Source organism: Chlamydotis macqueenii, chromosome 3 (genome assembly GCF_036417535.1).
Source record: "Chlamydotis macqueenii isolate bChlMac1 chromosome 3, bChlMac1.mat, whole genome shotgun sequence".
Classification (NCBI taxonomy): Eukaryota; Metazoa; Chordata; class Aves; order Otidiformes; family Otididae; genus Chlamydotis; species Chlamydotis macqueenii.
The window spans coordinates 66,784,488-66,808,226 of NC_141558.1; the positions used below are offsets into that span (position 1 = coordinate 66,784,488).

The 23,739-nt window shown below is 45.8% G+C and overlaps 1 protein-coding gene across 1 annotated transcript in view; it reads right to left on the reverse strand.

The window, feature by feature from the left end:
• SYNDIG1 (synapse differentiation inducing 1) overlaps window positions 1-23,739 on the reverse strand; it is an 81,314-nt gene that overhangs the window by 51,697 nt on the left and 5,878 nt on the right. The window contains exons 2-3 of the mRNA XM_086744826.1: window positions 15,429-15,998; window positions 1,079-1,216 (exon numbers count right to left, since the gene is read on the reverse strand). Coding sequence (XP_086600952.1) covers window positions 1,079-1,216; window positions 15,429-15,908 — 618 coding nt within the window. The 5' untranslated portion in view covers window positions 15,909-15,998. The remainder of the gene's footprint in view (window positions 1-1,078; window positions 1,217-15,428; window positions 15,999-23,739) is intronic.

Genomic DNA, 23,739 nt, shown 5'->3' on the forward strand with positions numbered 1-23,739 from the left:
CAGGCAAATCCCTTGACCCAAACTTGAGAAATCAATAACACTCAAACAAGGAAACTTGTTATTTTCCACTGGACAAACTTTGTCTCAATGGCAGACACTTAATTTAAAGCAAAAAAATAGTGCTGCTGTATCTCTTTCTTTAATATTGAAGACTAGGATTCTTCAGATCTGAAGTGCTTGCTCTGTCTTGACAAACACCCGGTGCTGGTAGATGTAGAGCAGGCAGATTAGAAAGGCAGGCAAGAGGGTGAATTATTTTGGTGCTGTGGAGTACAGACTGTAGCTTGCAGTAGGCATTGCTACCACCAGTTGACAGAAATATAAGCAAATGTTTCCTTGCAGTCACTTCCAGTGTGATCCCTTTTCTGTCACATTACATTATCTGCCATGCTGGGAAACTCAATAATTACTCTGCAAGCACTTGTGAAGACATACTTGTCGAAACAAATGATGGAGCATGAGGTGATTGTTAGGCACAGGCTGGAAACCAGTGAGTGCGTCTCATGAAGCAAACAAACTAAAACATTGTCATTTCTCTGGTAAAAAATATTTCCATATTAAAATTGGAAAGGAAGAACAGACTGAGCAATTTTTCATGGGGAAAGGAAATGTTTCCTGGACAGTAAAATCACTTCTGTGGAACAGAAATTATTTTTGTGCTCCTGGAAGGATATTATCTGATTTACTTTTCCAGATAATCAACTTGGGAACCAATAGATCCATTTTCCCAATGGCAAACCTACATTTTGGAGACAGCAAAGGTGTTTTCCACTCAAAAGTCATGTCCACAGAGGATCCCTAACTGGACATTGTATAACCTGACATTGAACCTGACCATTATCAACTAAAACCTAGAATATTTTGTAGACTCATCCCTCAGCAAAGTATCTCAAGACAACCACCACTACCACAGAGACATATCAAGGTGGGGAACACACTACCCTGTTTATCCACTTCCCACTACCCTGGAGAATGTCTTGTCCACATTTGGGTTTTGGTGAACTTTCCTTGCTGGTGTGGGGTGATGGCTACTCTGTGGATGCAAAACTCTGAATTTGCAGAAGATGTTTTAACATACCTCATGAGACAGGTAAAAGGCAGCAATTCCCAATGGCCAGAAGCAGCAGAGCATGGAGAACACAGTGAGGCCAAGGTGATCTCTTGGTGGCATCATCAGGAAATTGTCTTCGCTTTCAGTGTCACTTGAGTAATCGCTCTGGAAGAGCAAGGGAGAGAAAAATGGAGAGGTAGTGGTTAATGATATCATTATTTCTCCTCTGCCATGGGCCAAGGCTGTGATCATCTGCCCATAAAACTCCCCGGTCGCAGTAGGGCAATTCCTCAACATCAAGACAGGCCTCCAGCGCTCATCGTAGAAGGCTTCTGGTGACCCACCCTGGGGTCTCTACTGCACAGGGGTCTTTAGACCTCAGCTCTGTGGGCACTTGTACCCTATCTGTCAGGGCCTGTGCACCTGTTCTGCTCAGCTGTGGCCCCACAGTGACAGGACTGCAGGAGTTAGCCTGCCCTCTTGCAGTGTCCACACCAGCCAGTGGCATCCTTCAGAAGGACTTCAGGATTGGGACTGCGGCCGTGGCACCTCTCCCTCCCTGCCCTGCTGAAAGGCTCACCAGGACACTAACTCCCGGATTTAGCAGCAGCCTGAGAGAGGCTGAGAGACCCAAACCTGTATGTCTGTGCCACAATTACACAGGAGAGAAGTGGGAGCACAGCTCAGAGGCAGGGTTATCACTGCAAATTGCAGTTTGGGACTGCAGTTGCACCAACATTTGGAGAAGCCACCCCAGCCAGCATCACAAAGTCAGCATTCTTCTTCTCTCCTGCTGTACACACCATACTGAGTAGCAGGTGTCCTCCTTACAAATACCAAGGGAATCTCCACTCACTGACTATGTCACAGCCTCCATCACTATTGCATGAACTGGAAAGCACGAAATGAGAAATGACAAGAAGTTTTGGAAATCACTGCAGGGAGCTGAAAAGGGTCCTTCAGAAACATGATGTCACATATCTAATGCAAAGGAGCTATAAGCATTGGGTACTCTGCATCTCTCAACTCAAATGCCAGTCTTCTGGAAGTTCACTGCTCAGGTGGCCAGGCAAATGTCAGTCAGACATTACCCACTGGGGACAAGATGACAAAAGTGGTGCAAACCTAAGCATAAAGAACCAAAGTAGCAAAAGCTGAAGGAGAAAAAAGCATGAGTTGCGCCAGTAGCAATGGGATGCTGCCAGATTTACAGTGTGTAGGCAGAAGCACCTCCCCAGACATGTTTCTTAGATGCCCCATGGTCAAGCTGCAGCAACCCTGACCACAACTGAGAAGGACCTAGGAAATGCTGGCAGCCTCATGATATTTGAAAGACTTGGCACTGGGCGAAGGGATTGCCTCCCAAGTTGACCCATTTGGGGAACTCATCAGGTGGCATAACACATCTCTTGATAACATGGCAGCAACACTTTTCAAGGCAAACTCTCCAAGTACCTGCCACAGACCAGAGGGGCCTGGGAGGGACAGGTCGGGGGACCAGAGAGGTCCCATGCACTGAGATTGGGTGGTGTGTGTGAACACCAGCACATAGAGCATCCCAGCCTGTGTCAGGAGTCTTGATGCCTCAGCAGAACCGACAAAGCTCCGTTTGGCACAAACTCAAAATCCAACTTCTGAAGGGACACCTGCTGCTGCTGACGTACAGTGTTTGAGCTTGGTAACTTCCCTTTCTACTTCAATTTTCAGAACAGGTCATGTAAGTAATTTTTAATACCAATAGTTTTTTCCTTTCAAGAGTAAGAGAAGAGAGGGAGGGAGAAGAAATCCACAATATTGCTGCAACGGTCTCTTGAAACAGTGCCCTTCCCTGTGTTTCATGGCAGGTAAGATACAAAAACAAAAATGCTTTTGATTTCCCAGCTCTTGCTGAGTAGTGTGCTGGCATTGTATCTATGGAGACTACCTGTCTGATCTTTCAAATTGCCTTTTCTTCCAGACAAAGATTAAATGGGGCAAAGATTCTCTAGATAACTTTGATCAAGTGCTGAACCAGAAAATTACCAGTTATGCTGCTTTCCAAAGGAACTAACCATTGTCAGGATGGTGTCGTGACATCTCAGAGAGCTTCCATGCTGACCGGAGAGGTGGCTGTTAGATTGCAAGAGGATAAGTGAGGAAGTTTTCTTAGTTGTGCTAACACAAAAACCCTTACTGGGGAAGATTCAATCACTATAGACTCATACTAATTGAATAGTAGAGTTACACTGTACATGCCATTTTGATGGGCGAAGTCCCCGTAGGGGGATGGATCTGATGACTGTGAATCACCAGGAGTAACAAGAATTCTGACTAGAAAGGCCTGGCCATGTAGTCCAGATATGAAGCAGAAGAGTGAGGGAAAAAAAAAAGTAGTAAAACACAGAAAGCCAACAGAAAAGGTACCTCTTACCGCTTCCAGCTAAACACTCATTTCTCCAAGCAAACCTTTCTCCCTAATGTTCTCTGGCCGACAACATGATACTCAATCCTGAGCTTACTGAGTGATCTTCCCTATCCAGAAACCTTTCTGACATTGGGAAGCTTTTGACAGCTTGGCTGCCTAGCTGGCTGTCTTCACTTGTTCTTGATTCTGCAAGAGCTGCAATCCTGGCACCGGAGCAGCTGGAGGTTAGGGTTGCTGAGAAGTTAGAATTACTTTCACCAATTACAATTGCTTTGGGTTAGCAGACTAATCCTGCATAATCACTAATATTCTTCTCCACAGCAACTGCTCCTTTCATGTTTAACAGTCTCTTTATAAATTTACATGGAACTTTTCACAGTTACATCATGATTTCACTAATCTGACGGAAAGCTTTTAACACTTGCAGAAGTTAGGGACTAGCATAACGAATTAATTTTCAAGGTTTGAGTGGTGAGCAAGACTGCACAGACAAACTTTTCGTTATTTAATCTTAAAACAGATGAATTTAAGCAATCTGAAATATCAAACTATCAGGCTTTTCTTTCTACAGGTGTACCACCAGTGCATCTCCCAACCAAATAATAAGCAATCAAAAGAGAACTTGTGCAACCATTAAAAAAAATACCTGGCAAAGAGCATCCCTTTCTTGGCTGAGATATTCTGCTCATCAGCAGAGCAAAGATCCCTAATAGTTACTCTCCTAACAACTCCAAGTTACTCCAGGCTTTTTGGTGAGGTGGTAAAGACACAATTGAGTTATCCACTTTGAAAAGAGGTCTCCTGTCCTGTCAGGCAGACATCACTGTCTTCACAATGCTAGAAAAATCTTAGGATGAAACAAGGCAAAATACATCCTGATGCAGCTGCAATCACCTAAGTGACAAGAGATAGGAGGACCACGGGGTGCCAAGGAACAACAGCAGCTGACAATCTCTTCAGGACATTGAGGGATTCACTCATTTTCAGACATGACATCTTGTTCCAGCAGCTTCCACTGCAATTGCACAACCACTTCTAACCACAGCGCACAGAGAATACTTACTTAATTCTGTTCCCGAGAATACGAGCAAAGCCACGCTCCGGTGTGTGAGAGGTTGGTCCAGCTGCCCCTAGCCTCCCAGACTCATCTGAGGTCGGCTAGAATGCAAGGGGGCCTTCCTCTCATCTGAAATCGGAGCGTGACACCTGCTTCCAATGGATCCTTTGTCGCAAAAGCAGTTGTTACAATGACAACCACCCTCCTCATCCTTGCTGACTACTGCTGTGTGTCCCTCACCAACACACTTGGAGTTCAGCTGAGAAGACAGCACAGGATAAAACAATCATCTCAGCCTCAGTTTATCCACATCCTTTTTGTGGCTGAAGAGGGGACCTCAGGAGTGCAGGCAAGACTGGAGTTACCAGGAGATCAGGCTCCAGAGGGAGCCTGAATTCCTGCAGAAAGCACAGCGCCAGATGAATATTGATTATGGTGAATGACAAAGAAAGCAAGCAGCCCTTGCCTCACCTCACCTTCCCTTCCTTTCCCTTCCCTTCTATTTTCCCTTGGTAATATGGAAAAAGGACTCGAAGACAATGGCCTGTTTCCCCAGAGGACTAGGTGACACCATCAGAGGGAAGGCTTTCACTGGGTGAACCAGCTGGGACACCTCCACACAAGCTCTTCCACTCTGTCTTATTTACACATGTTTTTCAGTTGTGCACATCTGTGCAGCCCTAAAACGCATTAGGCACAAGTGATGTGGGCAGGACACAACTGAATTTCTGCAGAAACTGTTGATGTTACAAAGGATGAAGAGGAGAAATTAACTTTATTGTGAGAAAGGTGTCTACTTCCCAGACACAAAGTGCATGGGATTTTGCAGCAACTGGAATTTGAGTGGTAGAACATTAAATAGGAAACCCTGACCTCTGTATTTAAGGAGGCTGCTTCTGACACTTCCCAAATGACCTGCGCAAGAAGTCAGCCTTTAATATAACCACAAATGTGGCCATTCTGGAGACTGATGATGAGTGAAGCTGAAACACCAATAAGTTTTAGTCTGTGAAATTCAACTAGCTGCCTCAGTTGATAGTAATGCTTCCTCAGCAAATGAGTGCAGAATGGAGGGGAGAGAGAAGAGGATATTTAAGAAGGGATCCTGAATCACATAGACACCTCATTCCTGAAAGGACCATGGCTTGGAAGCAGGAATCACCCCATACAGAGCAAGGTTGTCTGTGCACAGAGCTGAATGTGGAGTGTACACTTCAGGCTGTGTCTCATGAGGCAGTAACCCTGAGAAAACCACTAGACCGGATTGCAGTCAAGAGCAAACTGAAAATAAATCTCCTTTGTGATGCACCACAGGAGGAATGAATGTGAGCCATGGAGAGGGAAGGAAAAGTACAGTACCACAGACATGTACATACTGAGTCCACTGCTGGTACCACCGTTTCCCAAGTATGTTGGAGAAATCAGGAATCAGAAGGCAGTTACATGCATCATACCACAGAAAATCATCTACACAAGAAGAAAGTAGAGAAGCCAACTTCACTTGTAAGATAAATTTAAGATGCAATTTCATCACAATCTATAAGTGCCTGCATGAGTAGATAATTTCTGATCAGAGACAGCTCTTTAGTTTGGCAGAAAAGCAGAAGAAACCCCGGCAACTGAAAGCAGAACAGATGAAGAGCAGACACAAGGTGCAGATTTTTACCAGAGATGGTGATGAACACTTTTCTGCAGTTGTAATGGATTTTCTATTACACAAAGCCCTTTCTTAAATTGAGGCTAGCTATCCCTAAAAGCTATGTGCTTTACCACAACTCAGACATTATGAGTGAACAGAGGCTCTGCAGACAGCCTGCCACGGGCAGCCTGCTACATACCAGAGGCTGGACTTGATGATCACTTAGTCCCTTCCAGTATAAAATGCTAGGCACACTGGAGAAGTCAGAGAACAACATCTGCTGTGAACCACAGTGGCCAGCAACCTTTGATGGATATTCAGGAAACAGCCCTTTTGGTATTACTCTTTTTTTTTTTTCTTCAAAGTAACCAATTCAGCAACATGCACACACTGCATACAAAACTAATTTCTGGTATGACCCTGTGGGATCTGCTTCAAATCCAGATGGTCCAGTGGTCTGTTTCTGACAAAAACCAACACATGATGCAACTATAAGATAATACGTGCTCTGTTTCCCTCCACACAATGCCTGTTTCCGTAATGCAGTTAAACATGATGCCCTATTCTGGCCAGCACTCTGCAACCCTTTGCTCTTCTGCAAGCAGTCCGAGTTCACCTAAACGCAGCAGACAGCGAAGGCAGCATGCTGGATGGTGGCTCTCCCACCAAGGGCTGTAGTTTATCAGCGCTCTGCCTCAACACACTTACTCCTCACTGAGCAGTGCATCTGGCTGATGCTTAGTTAAGAGATGATGTCTCTAAAACCTGTTGCCATCATGGATTCTTTGTCCTGGTGATGTATTATTTATTTTTTTGTTTGCCTATTTATCTTTTTTTACCATTTTGGGTTTTGTGGTTGCTCGCCTCAATTTTAAAGGTATTTAAATGATCCATAATCCACTAACCCTGACCTGGTCCAAGCTCCTCTTGTTTCCCCAACTCCCAGTCTAAATTGCCTTGTCAGTCAAGCAGTCTGCCTTCTAGAATGGGCTCACAGAGGTCTCTACTTGTTTGTAAAGATTTTCATATATAACCTTGCAAAACTAAAATATATCAGGGCAAAAAAAAAAGCCTGGATGCTGCTGTCCAAGCCCATTCTTTCTCCTGTGCCCCTGGATTTTGATTATCTTCCTTGTGAGGTTTTCTAGACACCCACAGCCAGTCTGCCTATAGCTTATCCGTAGCTTGCATTCAACACCCTGCCACTGGAAGAGGATTACTGCAGACAGCAATAAACACATCCATACTAAAACAGGCCAGCTGCCACAGTCTCCTAAATCACGTCTTTCCCTGGCGGAGCAGTAATCACAGCCATAAAGTAAATATCCCTAATCTCTGTGTGAGTGACAGGGGCTCACAACAACCATGTGTCCCTGGAAACATTCAAGGCCAGGTTGGACGGAGCTCTGAGCAACCTGATGTAGTTGGAGATGTCCCTGCTCCTTGCAGAGGGGTTGGACTAGATGACCTTTGAAGGTCCGTTCCAACCCTAACCATTCTATGATTCTAACCCTTTGCATTCATGGGTAAGGCACACGTGTATCGTGGCACGCTCATGCCTTTGCAGGTAGGCCAGTAGCCACCACAGAGAGGTGGCTCTCAGCTGCTTATGCTGTCAGCTTTGAGAAGGGTGAAGTGGTGGTGAATGCAATGCACTCCATCAATGTTATTCTTCGCTGCATGGGGCTTCAATTTAGAGCCTCCATTCAGGGAGAGGAAAACCTCCACAGTCTGCAGACACAGAGGTTCCTGCCAGGAGGAGAAAAGCAGGTGGTCCCTGCAGAGCAGATGGGCTCAGCTCTGCCTATTGAGGAAGATTAGGGAGATACCCCTCTTCAGTGAGTCACTTCAGCAAGAAGAGTAGCAGTACACATCTCAAGCTAGGAGGGCGACCCTTCATGATTGCCCTCTTTTTGCTTTAGAGTGGACACAGCTTCCTTTGTGGTCCAGTCCTCAAAGAAGAGTGCCCCATCCCCACCTTCTGCGAATGACAGCATGCAGCTCATCCAGAGCTCGTGTCACTTATTGGCTGGACCCCAGGGACCTCACTGAGTAGCATCAGTCTGACAACTCAGGGAAGTGATGATGAGAAAGGGAATTGCTCTGGGCCCTGGCTGCTAATAACAAGATTCATAGAAGGACACTTGGAGACTGTTGAAGGTGATTTCCCAGCCATGCTCCCTTCACCTAGGGCTGGTAATAAAGGTTAATATCCCTTGGCAGGGCTCAGGATCTCCAGACTCCAGTGGCTTCTCCTTTAAGAGAGAAAAATAAATCAAATGCAAATGAAGCATGATCACTCTTGTAACCTGTTAATAATGTGCCTGTGAAGGAATCCAGGGACATAAAGCGTGTCCTATGGGGTCAGATCAGAGGACCATTAAGCCCCATGCTCTGCCTTTGACAGCAGCAGCAGGACGTGACATAAACCTGGACGCTTTGCAGTCCATCCCTCGTACTCCCCCAGTACCCACAACTGTTGTGTAAGAGATCTTAGGAAGAAAAGCTTTGCCAATTCCTTTTAATATCCATTTATGGATTCCTCATCCATGAATCTGTCTAATCCCTTTTGAACATGCTGATCCACCATAACCTCTTATGGCAGCAAGTGAGCAAATGTTCACTGCCCAGTGTGTGAAGAACAATTTTCTGTTATCTGTGTTAAGCCAATCTCTTATGAGCTCCTCCAAGTGTTCCCTGTTTCTAGTATTTGCAGCCTTGGTGAACAGTGGGTCTGCATTCACCTCATCCTTCACCTTCATAATCTTGTGCAACTGGCTCATACATCCCCTGGCCACCTTCTCTACAAAAAGGAGAGTTCTAATCCTTTTAATTGCTCCTTGTAAGGAGGCTGCTGCTTCCTCTTGATCACTTTCCTTGCCCCTTTTCTATCTCCACTATGTCCTTAGGAAGTGGAGACCATAGTCCACCCCATTTAAGAAAGTGAGTTGCACCGACATTCAGTACAGCAGCAAAATGCTGATGATGCTCTATCTCATTCCCAAAACCATTCTTTAATATACTCAACATTTCCGTGACTTATTGGTTTGGTCTTCATACTGTTCTGTAGGACTTCACAGTATTGGCAATGGTCCTCCATGGTCTCTTTCCTGAGAGCTTACAAGCTCATTCCTTAGTTTAGCCGTGCTCAGGATCAAGCTATACAGTCTCTCACTTGCTCCCCCTACCTTCCAGTGGAGAGGAGAATTGGTAAAGAAAAGATGGCAAAACTTGTGAGTCAAGATGGAAAAAAAAAAACCAAAAAACCAGAAGAAAACAAAACAGAGATGGAAAACAAATACAGTACAATAACTCACAGCAAATCCTGATGCTCAGTTTCCTCCCACATAGCAGGAGGCTTGTTGTAGCACCCTCCTCACTTATAGAATCATAGAATCATAGAATGGTTAGGGTTGGAAGGGACCTTCAAAGGTCATCTAGTCCAACCCCCCTGCAAGGAGCAGGGACATCCCTGACTAGGTCAGGTTGCTCAGAGCCTCATCCAGCCTGGCCTTGAACGTTTCCAGAGATGGGGCCTCCACCACCTTTCTGGGCAACCTGTTCCAGTGTTCTGTAACTCGCATCGTAAAAATTTTTTTCCTAATTTCTAATCTAAATCTACCCCCCTCTATTTTAAAACCATTACCTCTCGTCCTATCGCAACAGGCCCTACTAAACAGCCTTTCCCCATCTTTCTTGTAGGCCCCCTTGAGGTACTGGAAGACTGCTATCAGGTCTCCCCGGAGCCTCCTCTTCTGCAGGCTGAACAGCCCCAACTCTCTCAGCCTGTCCTCACAGGAGAGGTGCTCCAGCCCTTTTATCATCTTCGTGGCCCTCCTCTGGACCTTCTCCAACTGGTCCATGTCCTTCTTGTGCTGGGGGCTCCAGAACTGGACACAGTACTCCAGGTGGGGTCTCACCAGGGCAGAGTAGAGGGGGAGAATCACCTCCCTCGACCTGCTGGCCACGCTTCTCTTGATGCAGCCCAGGATGCGGTTGGCCTTCTGGGCCGCAACACTAAGCATGATGTCATATGGGACGGAACAGCCCTTAGGCTCATTTGGGTAAACTATCCCAGCTGTTGGGTAATTAGTAACCTACCCCAGCTGTGTCCCCCAGCCATAGGTGCTACCAGCTCCAGTTCCCCTCACTGTTCAGGTGAAAATTACTTTTATTCTAGCCAGAACCAAGACAGCGAGCTTGGACAAGACATTTATTGCATCATTTTCTTCAGTTTCTGAGGTGCAGAATTGAGAAAATACTGGTTTCCCACCTCACAAGAGTGCTGTGATGACCACTGAATTCACGAGTGAAAACAAGGTGCAAGACCCTGAAAAGGGAAATGGCCATAAAAGCAAGAACCTAAAGCATGTAAGACCTGCCTTGGATGTCATCTATGCTAAAGCCTCCCATGTGTGCAGTAGACTGCCTCTTCGCCTATGCTGCAGAGCTGTCTGGAAGGGGAAAAGGGGAACTTCGCCATGCTCAGCTCCCCGGTGGGTGTCCAAACTTGCTTTCTGGATACCTGCTCCCAGAGGAGGCTCAGGACACAGCAGCTTAGCGCTTCTCAGCACAACGTGGGACCATCCAAATCTATGCAAGCTGGCCACGTTGAGAGAAAGCATGTATGTCATGCGGCTCGACAGGCATAAATCCCCTCCGAGGCCTTCTCTTCACATTGCAGAAGAGACATGGCCAGGAGGTGCTTGAGAGTGTTGAGAAGAGGGATTAGATGGAACAGGACATGGCTTAGGATTCACCTTCCATCTCTATGCTTTTATGCTCATGTTGAAGGGATGAGCTTCACAGCAGCATCCACCAATTTGTAGTGGAAAGAAAGAAGGAAGGTTGAGCTTGAAAGCACTACATTTCCTTTCTTCTTTCACTCCCAGAACATTCTGTTTATTTCATTTTCAGAGACTGTTTCAGACGTTGCTAGGAAAAAGAAAAAGGGTTTTAAGAGAGAGCTCAGATGTATTCTTTTATGCGACACATATGAATAATTCAATTTGCTGCCATCAATAGCTTGGGTTTCTCTAAATAAGCCATCTATCTAGGGGTTAGGAGGAAAACTAGCAGTAGTGTAATATGACAAATGATGTATCTGGATAAAAGACGGCACTGCATTTGCACATGAACTGTAACAGGAAGGCATTTCAGCTAGCAACTCCTGTAATATTTCACTGCCACCACATTTGACAAGTTGTCTGTCCATTAGTTGTGGTGTAAAGAACTCATAAGATATTTGTGAGCGTTCCAGAGATACCTACATAGGCAATAATTTGATTTCGGGGATGGGCACCGAAAAGAGAAGTTTAAAGCTTTGACAGAATGTGCAGCCTTCTGCTTTCATCCCCGGTAATTGCTGGAGCAAAGTGGGGCTGTATATGCTAATGAGAGCTGTTTCAGAGATGTTTTTCCCTCCAGACAATTATGAATTTCATAGGCAGTCTGAATAACATTACATCAGGCCTGAGAAACACTGCTAGTGGGGAAAAAAAAAAAGTAGTTAAACATAGCCATGTTGTTGCAGCAATGTGCAGGACCTTTGCTTAGGATGTCTCCTGATCCTCTGCTACACCTCCCAGGTTTTTCAGAGTCCCTGGGCTTGGGAGGGAATAAGGTGCCTCCTTCCAGGCAACTTGTCAGAGACCTTGGTGAGCTGGATAGACCCATCCTTAAGGAGATGACACGTCACAGAGCACCAACCCCTGCAGTCTGACTTTGTCAGCTCTTCAAACCAAAACCAAATCGCTGCCAGTCAAAATACCTGGTGTTTTTCAGAAACTTTATCTGAAGCGAAGTTTTCTGCAGGAAAACAACAGCCTTCCTGGTTATCAAGAGCCCAACTCCCTTCAAAAATGAAACCCTAGGAGAAACACACTGACCAGTGAAGTCCATAAAAGCTGTTCTTTACATGTGTCACATGAACTCCTGCAAGTGTTGCATAGAGAGGATCACTACAAAGGGGTGAGTTAGATTTTTCTGCCTTTCTGATAAACTAAATACCCACTCCTTAAAAAAACCCTAGGCAAGTTCTTTGCAATAACACAGGCAGTGCCAGAGAGAGATGGCAGAGGCAAGAAAGGAAACAAGTGACAACCGCAGGGTTGTTCTGTCTCCGAGAAGGCATTTTACTGAGATGCCCCAGGTGGGAATCCACTTGGCTTCACCTGACATGTGGAGAACAAGCCGTAGCCCCCAGTTTTCAAAAGACAACAGTTCTTCTGCACAAAGCTCCCCTCTTTAATAATGTTTACAAAAATTGACTATTTTTAGACTTTTCTCCCAGAAAGAAGTGCCAAAGGAGATATGTTATGACAAAAAATCCTTACAAGAACTGAGCCCTGATCTGCTCTTACCCTGTGCAGCTCCCATCCCTCGATGAGCTGTGGCATGACAGTCAATGTGGCAACATACTCAGCAATGTGCCATGCATCCTCTATGGTGTAATCAGATCCTTCAGGGCTGTCAGTGGGGGAGCAAAACCTTGAACCTCTGCTGTATCATCCTCTCTCACTGTTCTCTTTTTAACTTCTACTCCCTTTTGACTCTGCTTTGGGTCTATCAGTATTTTTAAAAAGCATTTGCTTCTTGTCAGTAACTGGTGGGAAAAGAAAAAGCTTTCTAGTGGGCCAGACTCATGCTGCATGATTCAGGTGCCCATCTTCTCATTTGGACAGATGGGCGATCTTTTGTGTAGTTAGCAATCTGGCATGGTTCATGCCCCTGCTCGGTGACTGCTGTCCTCAAGTATTTTTCTTCTATTCCCAGAGTCTCAATACATGAAGCTACGTCTCTAGTGAGCCTCTGTACTAGCCAAGCCCAGGAGGCCCTCATGCATCTGGCCACATAGATACGGCATCTGTCCAGATGGGAACCAGAAGAGCACAATGCACCAGTCACTTTTTTCGCTTGCTCTATGCTGTCAAATGCATTTCTCCTCTCCTCCCCATCTCGCTCCACTAGCAGATGCATCCACAGAAACTGGACCTTCTGGGATGCTGCCAGTTACTCTGCATGCTGAGACCACTTGTGCTAATTGCAGCTGCTCAGCAGGTTAGCCATTTGGGTCTGGTTCATGGAGGAGTGTGAAAATTGCAGCACTGCAAAGGGTTGGCCAAGTAGCATAATGATGGAGGCTGACACTGGGCTAGGAGCAGAAGCTTCTAGCAATTCCAGCAATGCATGTGTTTCCAGTCAGGCAGGTCCTTCCCCAGACCTTGCCTCATTTTCTCCTCCCTTTCTCCCTTCTCTCAGTGAAGAAGAAACCCCAATACAGAACAGAGGAAGATGCATGGGTGTGCACTTTGTGAATGTCATCCTCCCCTGAGGACTTCGTGTGTGTAGATCAGGATGGCTGTCCATACACCTCTCTGTTTATTACCACCCAGCGGGTTTTAAGTGAGGCTGGGAATCTGTGGTGCCAGATTAAGAAGGGACACGTATGACCTCAGGAGGCTACAGTCCAGGGAAACAGGTCAGAAAGAAGGAGGAGCCAGGGAAAACAATGCACACACTGTCACAACAGGGTACCCAAATTTGCAAAGACTCTCTCTTTTCTCCCCTTGAGATCTGAGGAGGGCAAGGATGAAGTCACTTTCCCCAAACCTTCAGTTTTACAGATGGTTTTCTAGAAACACATGTTCTCTATGAAAAGCTGATCAAGCTCCTGCAGTACCACTTTGAAAAGACACCTCAATCAAGGGCTCAGCATTGAAAAGGTAGCTTAAAAATCCCACCAAGAAAAGAGAAAATATTTTTGGTATAAAACATTTTTTCCTTGTCCTGCATGTTTTCCTGGCCTTTTTTACCCTATCCTCCAACAGCTGGCTAAAGAAGGTCTTGCTGGATTTGGACTGACAAGCAGAAGACTTTTTTTTTTTTGCTGCCTAAATGTCAGGGCAGATGTGTCAATAGCACCATTAGGCAATTACATGCCTGCTGCAGTCACTTGCATCACTACTGCATGAAAGAAAGTAGGGCAAAAAAAGGCAGCAGCTAGGGATTTTGTTTTGGTTAAGAAAATGAGACTTCCCACAGCCAATTTTGAAATGCTGTAGAAGGATGTGATTTGAGCTAACACGCTCACATGCCTCAGAGAGAAACTTTTTGTATCCCTGTGGAGTCACTGAATATGCCATTATGAGCTCACACTGGGAAAAACACCTCTCTCTCCCTACCTTATCAATACAGAGAGAAAAGAGAATACAAGAGAAGTTAGGCTCGTGTTGGGTTGCCCCTGTGCTGATCACAGGGTGAGACATTGGTATTACAGGAGGTGAAAATAGAAGTTTTAGGACCTGTTAGGTCTCAGTGGAGAAAACTCCTGCAACAGAGAAAGATGATAAAATAGTCTCTTAATCTCATCTTGGACATTTGGGATGAAGCTATGCCTTTGCTCCAGAGAGCCAAACAGTCTTTGCTTGGTTATGAGTGTGTGTTCAATGCTGGAGAAAGTTTTGGGATCAGCAGCATTATGCACCCCCTCCATTCCCACACACATTGGCAAACACAAATCTGTGCTGCATTTGGGCAGCTGATTTCAAACCAAAAACAAAAAGATTTTTTAAAGTAAAAAATTGCATCATTTAAGAAAGAATGAAGTTGATTTCCACAATTTGTCCCATTTGGAGAACAAAATGTATCTTACTTTACTGTGAACAATCAATGAAGCACAGGAACCTGAAAGAAAACATTGCATTTGGGATCTAACCAAGCGTTTCAACCCATCAGGGAAAAAAAAATCTTTTATTTCAGAGACACGGGATTCATTGTGGCTTGAAACTGAAAGACTTTTGGTTTCGCGTTCATTCAGAGGGAGAAATGTTTTGTGTTTGAGCCAGTATGCACATCAATCTGCTTTATGGCCTGCTCAAGTCAGGAGAAAGTAAGAGATGATGTTGGCCTGCTGAGTAAAACAGTCTCCACGTATGTGGACAGATGCTCCCAGCCCTGACTTTACATGGGATTTAAGAGCATGGATCATCTTCAGTTTCTGACCAGCCCATTCAGAGGCAGGAGGGAAATGCTGATCCCTGTTAGGGCCAGTGGGAATTTTGCCATTAGTGTCCACAGACTTGGGACTTTACCCAGCCAACAAAGATGAGTGATCGCTTGCTGTCCTGGCTGGAGGAGAGAGCGATACAGCTGATCCCATGCAGACCAGCTTCCAAAGCAGCTGATCCTATGCAGACCAGCTCTTGGAGGCTGTCTGCTTAACCCCAAATATGCCCTCCCTCCCAGCCTTCCTTATGTATCCCAAATGACATCTGACCTCTAGCTCCTGGAAATCCTCCTCTTCCTCCACATCATAGGAGAGGGTGTGAATCTTGATGTCATCTGCTGAGAGATCGATGAACTTGCTGTCTGGGTACTCCAGGCTGTCTTTGGTGGGGGAGTGGTCCTCGATGAAGGTGGTTTCACAGCACTCCGAGCCGATGCTCTCACCCCACGAGCGCAGAACGTTCTCTGAGTAGAGGATGATATTGGGTCGGTAGTGAGATTCCACCGTCTGCTGCAGCATGTTGGGGTCCAGGAGCTGCTGCACAGGGTCATTCCTGCCATTCTCCAGGCAGCTCGGAGAGGAAAGGCTGCTTGCTCGGTGGCTCTGGTACTGGGGGGTTGGGTACACGGAGACCAGGCCATCTCGGCTCTCTGCCACTAAGTTCCTTGTATTAATTAAACCATTCCTTTTCCCGGCTTCAGCAATCTTATTGTGCATTAGCACACTGTTCTGCTCAACCAAGCCATCCATACTGGGAGGTGTCTGAGGCAGTGGGATGAGTGGTCTTTATTTTGTTGTGCCTTAGAGACAGGTCACACTGGGGCAGTGGCTTCCATTTTCCTGATGAAGAAAGGAAATAGATACCAAGGTGAGGACAAAGGCAATGAATAAACATATCAAGGCACCCAGATCAGCTTGTCTCCAGTATCATCACATGAGAAAATACAGCCCCACATACGTGCACACTCTGCCTTAGGTCTCCAAATGTATTCCCACTTGGAGGGGCAAAAAACCACACCCCAAATCCATCGGGTCAACAGGAGCAGACGACAATGTGTGGTGACAGAAGACTTCCTGAGATGTCTTGGTAATGGTGGGCCCCATCAGAGAAGGGGTCCATCCTCCCACAGGTGTGCCATTGTCATCCTGGGAACAATGTCTCTTTCCTTTAAACACTCTGATAAGAGAGATGGGGAAAAAAACCCCGAAGATAAAAGATAAAAGAACCATTTTCAGTTCTCAGAAATCTGCAATTGCAAAGGGCGGGCAGCTGGTGTCTTCAGTGGTCAGTCTCTGTAGCCACCCTTCACCCTTGGCAAGTGCTTTAATACCCTTTGAAAACCCAGATGAAGGAAAAGAAGCAGGCAGTACTCTTCAAATTGACTGAAAAAAACACCACCCGAAGGCGAGATCAGATCTGACACAGAGGAATTAGAGCTCCTCTGGACCGAGTCTCAAATCCCCTGTGTTGCTCTGGGTGCCCCACTTCTTTCAATGCCTCTGAGGCTGCCTGGGGGTGACAAACTGAGGGGCTGTGATAGGGCTTGTCAGTGTAACCATCCCCATCCAAATTCACCTGGAAGACATGGAGGCACAGTTGCTTGAGCCCCAGGAGCCGGTTATCTCCTTTTGCACAGGAACAATAGCCATCCTCTGCCTCACCAGACCACCAGCCTGCCTCTGTTTTGTGTGGTTTGCACCAAGGCATGAGAAATCAAGGGTATGGTTCAGAAAGCTAAAAGTTGTTGTTTTTTTTTTCCAGCCCAAACACTTTCTCACCAGGACGACAGTTTTGACAGTTTTGCTCAGGTGCAGCCAAAGGAAAACACTTTTTGAAATATGGACGTGTCCGCAACAGCAACAATGAGTTCACGGTTTTGTTTCTGGGCCTGACCATAGAAATCACAGAAATGTTCCTGGTTTCATAGGCCTTCATATTAGATCCTCTAAGGCCAAGTTATTATGGTAGGATTACCTGTCCCCAGAGTACTGCCTGGTGGAAAACAAGAATTATACATACATACAGACATACATATTATTTTTACTTGATGCTTTCTCTCTGTTTCCCTTTTGTATCAGAGATTCTCTAACAGAGCAATGGCTAGCAAAAGCCTAATTTTATTTCCTCTAAATAACTCCAGACTTCAAACATCTGCAGTCTCCCTTTTGGCTTGCAAGAGATATTTAAATTATTGCTAAGAGCTGGCCGTCTGTTCTTATGCTACAAATGAAGCAAGAAAATGGTTTAACGTACAAGAGAGCTTAACCAAGTATGCTGCAATGTTTGCAATCAGAGCACTTGGTTTAACACGTAGAAAACCCATTTTATTGTGTTGTCAAGTAGTTCAGTGCTTGTCTTAAGTTAACTGTCAGGAAAGCTACACCAGTGAAAATACACCACCATGGGATCCCATGGAATTGACACTACATGGCTCTCAGCCCCCAACCTGGGGAATCTGCTGGCAAAATTAAACCAATTTGCAGATTAGCTTCGAAGCTCAGACTCAGTTTCACCAGGGGATCAGTCCCAAAGCTCTCAATCCCCTTGCAGCAATTAAGACTGAAGACAAGTGCCCTGCCTTTTTAAGGAAAAAGAATTTCCCTATGTAACCATGCCTGTGCTAAATGAACAGAGGACCATGCCCTCTTCCCACCTCTAGCAGGGTAACATCAGTCTGCGTCAGCACAGATGTACTGGTGTGAGGTGGATCTACCGATGTGAGGGGGACCTGCTTTTAAAGGAAACAAGAGAAGTTCAACAGGCAAGAGTGGGTGGCAAGGCCAATGTGCTGACATTTGCCTTTGGACTGGTGCTTGCAAAACAACAATCTTCCATCCGTCACTCCCCACTGAATGTTGGCAACCTGCAAGACCTCCTGCAGGCTGCTAAATTGTCCCAATTTTGCTGTTTAGGAGGCTTCAGAGGCTGGGTGGGACCCAGTCACAACCTCAGTCGGGGAACATCTGCTGCTTTACCCAGGCTGGGTGGGACCATTGCTTAGGAGATCATTCTGCTGTGCTTCCAACAGCTTGCCCATAAACTTTCCTCTTTCCTCCCATACCTTCCAAAGAAACAAAACAAAAGTACATCACCACAGGCAGAAGCTGAAAAAACCTCTGCAATTGAAGAGTAAGTTGTCAGGAGACTTTGCTCAGTTACCCCTCAGCCGGCTTGAAAAATGTGCAAGGCTCCCTGACATGTGACACCAACCATTAACCCCGTTGAAGCCAGAGAGATTTCACCCAAAATGGTAAACCATCTCACAGCAGTCTTAGCCCTGCTGCTTGTCCAAATTAACTGAAATGGTCAGCAGATTTAGTAGAAATTGGAAGAAGATGCACAAATCAAACAGGTCCACTCTCAGAAAAAAATGGATGAAGAAGTCAATAGCTGGTCACTGCATTGATGGCTGCAGCAAAGCTTGGGTCAGGCCTGACTCCTCCATGCAGTCACATTATTCCAACAAATGGATATTGTCTGGCTTGAGCAGCACTCAGGAAAATGCCATTTTAAGGCAGCTTTATTGCATGCCTTTGAGCTGCACTGTCAGATTCCCTTCACGTTGTCTCTACACTCGCCTGTCATCCAGATAATGCTTGGCTCTGGAAACTCAGGTCCCTCTCCAGGCATTCCTCTGACAGCTGTGCTGTCTTCATGGAAAATGCTCACTTTGAATGGGTGCAAATGAGGGTCTGCAGGCACAGTGACACCAGAGGCAGCTGGTATGCAGACCGGTACATTTTCCTCATGCAGTTTTAGGTGGTCATCTTGAAAGGGATGGATTATGAGAAAGGGTCACTCTCATCACTTTAAAGTTGACTTGCACAGGGACACTATAAAATCAGGGGAAATGAAAACTATCTTTCAGTTCTTCTCACACTCCTCAGCAACAAGAGGAAAAAAGTAAGCAGAGGCCACAGGACGAAATGCTTTAGTGTGCCTAATTGACCTGAGACCCAGGAGCACTTCAGAATGTCACTGGGATGTTGATGTCATCAGGAGTCAGGACTGCCCCACACCATCCCTTTCTCTTCAATGTTCATCAGCTTATGTGATGCAGGAGCCAAGCTCCCTTGGCTGATTAAAAGGAGGCCTGAGACTCAACATCATTTCAAAAGGTGATGTGGCTCCAAAGCATTTGAAGTGCTGGCAGATAAGATTCTGCAGAAGACCTAAACCACTACTCCTCATGACAGCTTTGGGACTCTATGGCTGATACCTTTACCATCCCAAGGAACTGCGAACAACTACATTACAGGCTCAAGCATCCTCCTTAATCACCCACACCAGCAAAGTGTTAGCACACCCCATAGCCTGGCTTCAGCCTGTGCCCTCTCCTAGACAATACCTATGCTGCAGTCAGTAAGTGCCATACATGCCCTGAGAAGCCCAGGGGAAAACCACCTCATTTTGGCAGGTAAGAGAGTTTAATGACATGGATGCAGTCAATGTTGGAGCATTCAGCCTATGGAGGACAGGATGGATCCTGGCATGCCACACTCATGGTTCACTCATGCCTCTCTCATCCTCACCTCCCTCCCTTGGATACGAGGGAGTTTGTGGTGTTGCTAAGTCCTACCAGGGATCTAAGCATCTATCTGGCTGGTGCTTACCTGCCGTGCATTTAAACCAGTCTTGTAAACAAATCTTGCAAATTCTGAGTGACACTTTCCCCTTGGGATGGGGGAGGGGAGGAAGACAACATCCGAAATGAGGCAAAGACGAGACAGGGAGCATCCTTCCCACACAGAGCTCCTCCAGTAATAGGGCTAATGCATTGCTCAAGACATCCTCTCCCGAGTCCCACATTGCAGTGCAGCTCTCATGCCTCGGGGAAGGTCAGCAGAGAGAGACGCGGGTGGCAGCATGCAATCAAGGAAAATTGTTTAACCCTAGAGTCATTTCAATCTGTAGCTGGCTGGCTACCTTACCAGAGCCTGACCCAATGTTCTCAGCCCTGCAAGTGTATTGTTTAATGGTAAGGAGCTGGCAAGACTCTTATGGCTTTTCATTATAATATCTTAACAGAAGAAAATAATAATAATCATAATAAGGTGGCATTGATTTTTCTTTTCCAGGTGAAATTCCTGAGTGGCTGGCCATTAGGTTTAAATCAATAGCACCTTGATTGCCAGTACATTTTGATGCATAGCTGAAACAAGGTCAATTGCTGTCTAGGGAAACTGAGAAACATTTGAGGTACCCAGAGATTCTTCATCAATAAAAAGGCAGGATTAAAAGCGTTGTCAGACACAAATGAAATTTCACGTCCTCATGGATAAAAGAGAACCTCCCTTGGGCTTTTCTCTTCCCAACCACTGGCTGAAGGGAGTTAAATCATATTTCCAAGGCCTTTGTAAACTGCTGCTACTTCAGTGTTGGTGGGAAAATTAGACTTAAAGGCTGGACTTCATTTCACCTACTGCAGACACCCAAGGATGTTTCTTGGGATAAATTAATTGCAGTTACGCAAGGTGCACAGGACCGATGGGCTCAATCTTCCTGTGGAGTAACAATACCCCTGTAAAATGCAAAGGAGATCTTCTGAGCTTGATACTAACCTTCAGATGAGTGCAGCAGGTGAAATGTGTCCCCCAGGTTCAGATGGAGGAGAAATGGACAGTGGCACATGGCCATGAGTGATGCTTAGAGGCAAAAGGCAGCAGGTGCTTATGCAATGGCTCAGAGCCTGTATCCTGCCTGCAGGGACTCCTTGGAGGTGGACTCATAGAATCACAGAATGGTTTGGGTTGGAAGGGACCTTTAAAGGTCATCTAGTTCAACCCCCCTGCAAGAAGCAGGGACATCTCCAACCAGATCAGGTTGCTCAGAGCCCCATCCAACCTGGCCTTGAATGTTTCCAGGGATGGGGCATCTACCACCTCTCTGGGCAATCTGTTCCAGTGTTCTACAACTCGCATTGTAAAAATTTTTTTCCTGATATCTAGTCTGAATCTACCTCCCTCTATTTTGAAACCATTACCCCTCATTCTATTACAACAGGCCCTGATAAAGAGTTTCTCCCCATCTTTCCTGTAGGCCCCCTTTAGGTACTGGAAGGCTGCTATAAGGTGTCCCCGGAGCCTTCTCTTCTCCAGGCTGAATAGCTCCAACTCTCTTAGCCTGTCCTTTCATTCAGGGCTTTCACTGACCTGATCCGGGCCAGGCTCACAGGTCTGTGACTCACAGTCCTAAAATTAAGATCATCCCAGTTTCCAGGTTAAACTGCAGCCTAGATGATCCCGGATAGCAGCACGGCTGAGCAGATAACCACTGATAGATCACCTGAGGCAATTGGAGGATGCCTTCTCTGCAGGGAGCCAACACTCAAAGCGAAAAAGAGCCTCTGTCATTACCTAGGACCACACTGAGGTTTCAGAATGATGCTGACAGGAAAAAGAAACTGATCAGAGCTCTTTAAATAAGAAAGCTGTTCAGTCTGCTCCAAGATGCACTTAATTGAACTGGTTTGATTCAGGTTTCATTTGTCTTTGCACAGTTTGAATTTCTCCCCACAGATCACTGACCGGTACACAGGCTGACCAGAAATACTTCTGAATTTTCAGACTTGAGGCTGGAACCAAAAGGGAAAACCAAGTCCAAGCTATTGACAAATACTAGATCAAACTTCAATAATTGGACATTTTTACCCAGATCTCTGGTATTAAAAGTGAAGCAATTAATTATTATAACTTTCATTCTTTCCAATTTCTAGCATTTCTTTTTTTCTCACTCTTTCTTATTTTAAGAAGAAGCTGCAACCAGTGCATATTTAGTCTGCAATGCTGTGGTTTATTAAACTATCACTTCTCTTACAGCAGAGCCCAGCTACGGTAGCTGCAGTGAGAGCTACGCTCTGCTGGGTGTTCTGCAGGCTCCTGCTATGATGACAGTGCCTGACAAACTAATTAAGCAAAGGGTGTGAGACAGAGAAATGCAAGCTGTAGTGAGGGTAAGGAGAGAACAGCTAAACACTGTGCCCCAGGCTCTGACAGACAAGGAGCAGAAGCCAGCTCTGCTACTGCCCACCATCCCGAAACTCCTTTGCTCTTCTGTGACCCAACAGGACGCTGTTGTCCTGCCTCCATGGGACTCTGCCCTTTGCACAGCCTCAGGGTGTTTCAGCCTTCTGGAGACCCCTGCCAGGTACCAAAAGTCCTATGTGAACAAGCAGTTCAGTTACCTCTGAAATACCAAGCCCCAGCCCTTTCCTCAACAGAGATCAGAAAGACATTCACCTAGGCAGAACAGACATCACCAGCCCAAAGACCTGGGGGTTTTTTTGGCAGGAAAACTTGGAGATGAAAGCAAGTCATGATGAGGTTGAAGGCAGAGTCCCTGTCCGCTAACAAGGCTTATGGCCATACCCACTGCCATCCCCGCAGATCTTGCAGAGCACCAGTCAAGAGAAAGGGCTCAAAGACCTCATGTGCTTTTGCATGGGGTCTTGGATCTAAGGGGAAATCTTTTCCCTGTGAAGACAGTCAAGCATTGGAAAAGGTTTCCCAGGGAGGTTGTGCAGTCTCCATCCCTGGGGGATTTTAAGACACAACTGGACGAACCTCTGAGCAACCTGGTGTGACCCTATAGTTGACCCTGCTTTGAGTATGAGATTGAACTAGAGACTTCCTGAGGTTCCTTCAACTTGAGTTACCCTATGATCCAAATCTCACTGCTCCTAACAGATTCCCTCCTGTCTTCCATGCTCCCACATCCTTCTGCCAACCCCCCAATGACTCTAAACCTAACACCAGCATGGAAGGAAGGGACAATAAGGACCCTTTTCAGGGCTGTGCCACCAGCAGAAACTGATGCAGCCTCAGGACTACGAATTTCAACAAAGAGCTGCTGGGTTTGATTTTGGTTCCTCCACTGCCAGCACACAGAAAGCAGAGGGGAGAAAGGTTTCTTGAAGAGCAGGCAAGTCAAATGGTAAGAATTGCAGAATGGTAAAAACCACATTGTGAGAAGTTTGGAGGCTGCAGGTTTCCTCGTGCAAGCTTTCAGGTATGAGGGAGTTTTGAATGCGCAATGCAATAGGCTTCAGCATGGTTTAAGGTATTTCAAACATCTAGAAATTACAACAACACATATGGACCTTTTGCTTGAGAGAAATCACAGGCAATATATGGATCTGGAGAGCTGATTACGAAGGGAAATATTTAAGGAAAGGAAAGAAAAAACCTTTCCCACTCGTATTTTTCTTCTTTGATTTAGCTGGGCTCATTAAAATAGGTTTTGTTTTAAGAGAATGCTGCTATTTCAGCAGCTGCAATTCCTTTTGACCTATTAAGTAAACTACAGGGAGTTTCATAAGGCAACGCAACTAACTCACACCGGGAGAATTAGGAATGCATGCATTAGTGATAGCTAAATGTTTAATTGCTAATGGTGGAAGTAAGAAGACCTCCGTGCTATTTTAGTATTACCAATATGCAGCAAATCCACTGTGAGACATGGGCCTGCCCTGCCCTGAAAAGGGGGACTCAGAGTACAGTGAAATGGCCAAGGTCATGTCAGACACAGTAGCAGAGCTGGAAATAAAATCCAGGTCTCTTGATTGCCTGTCCAGAGGTATAT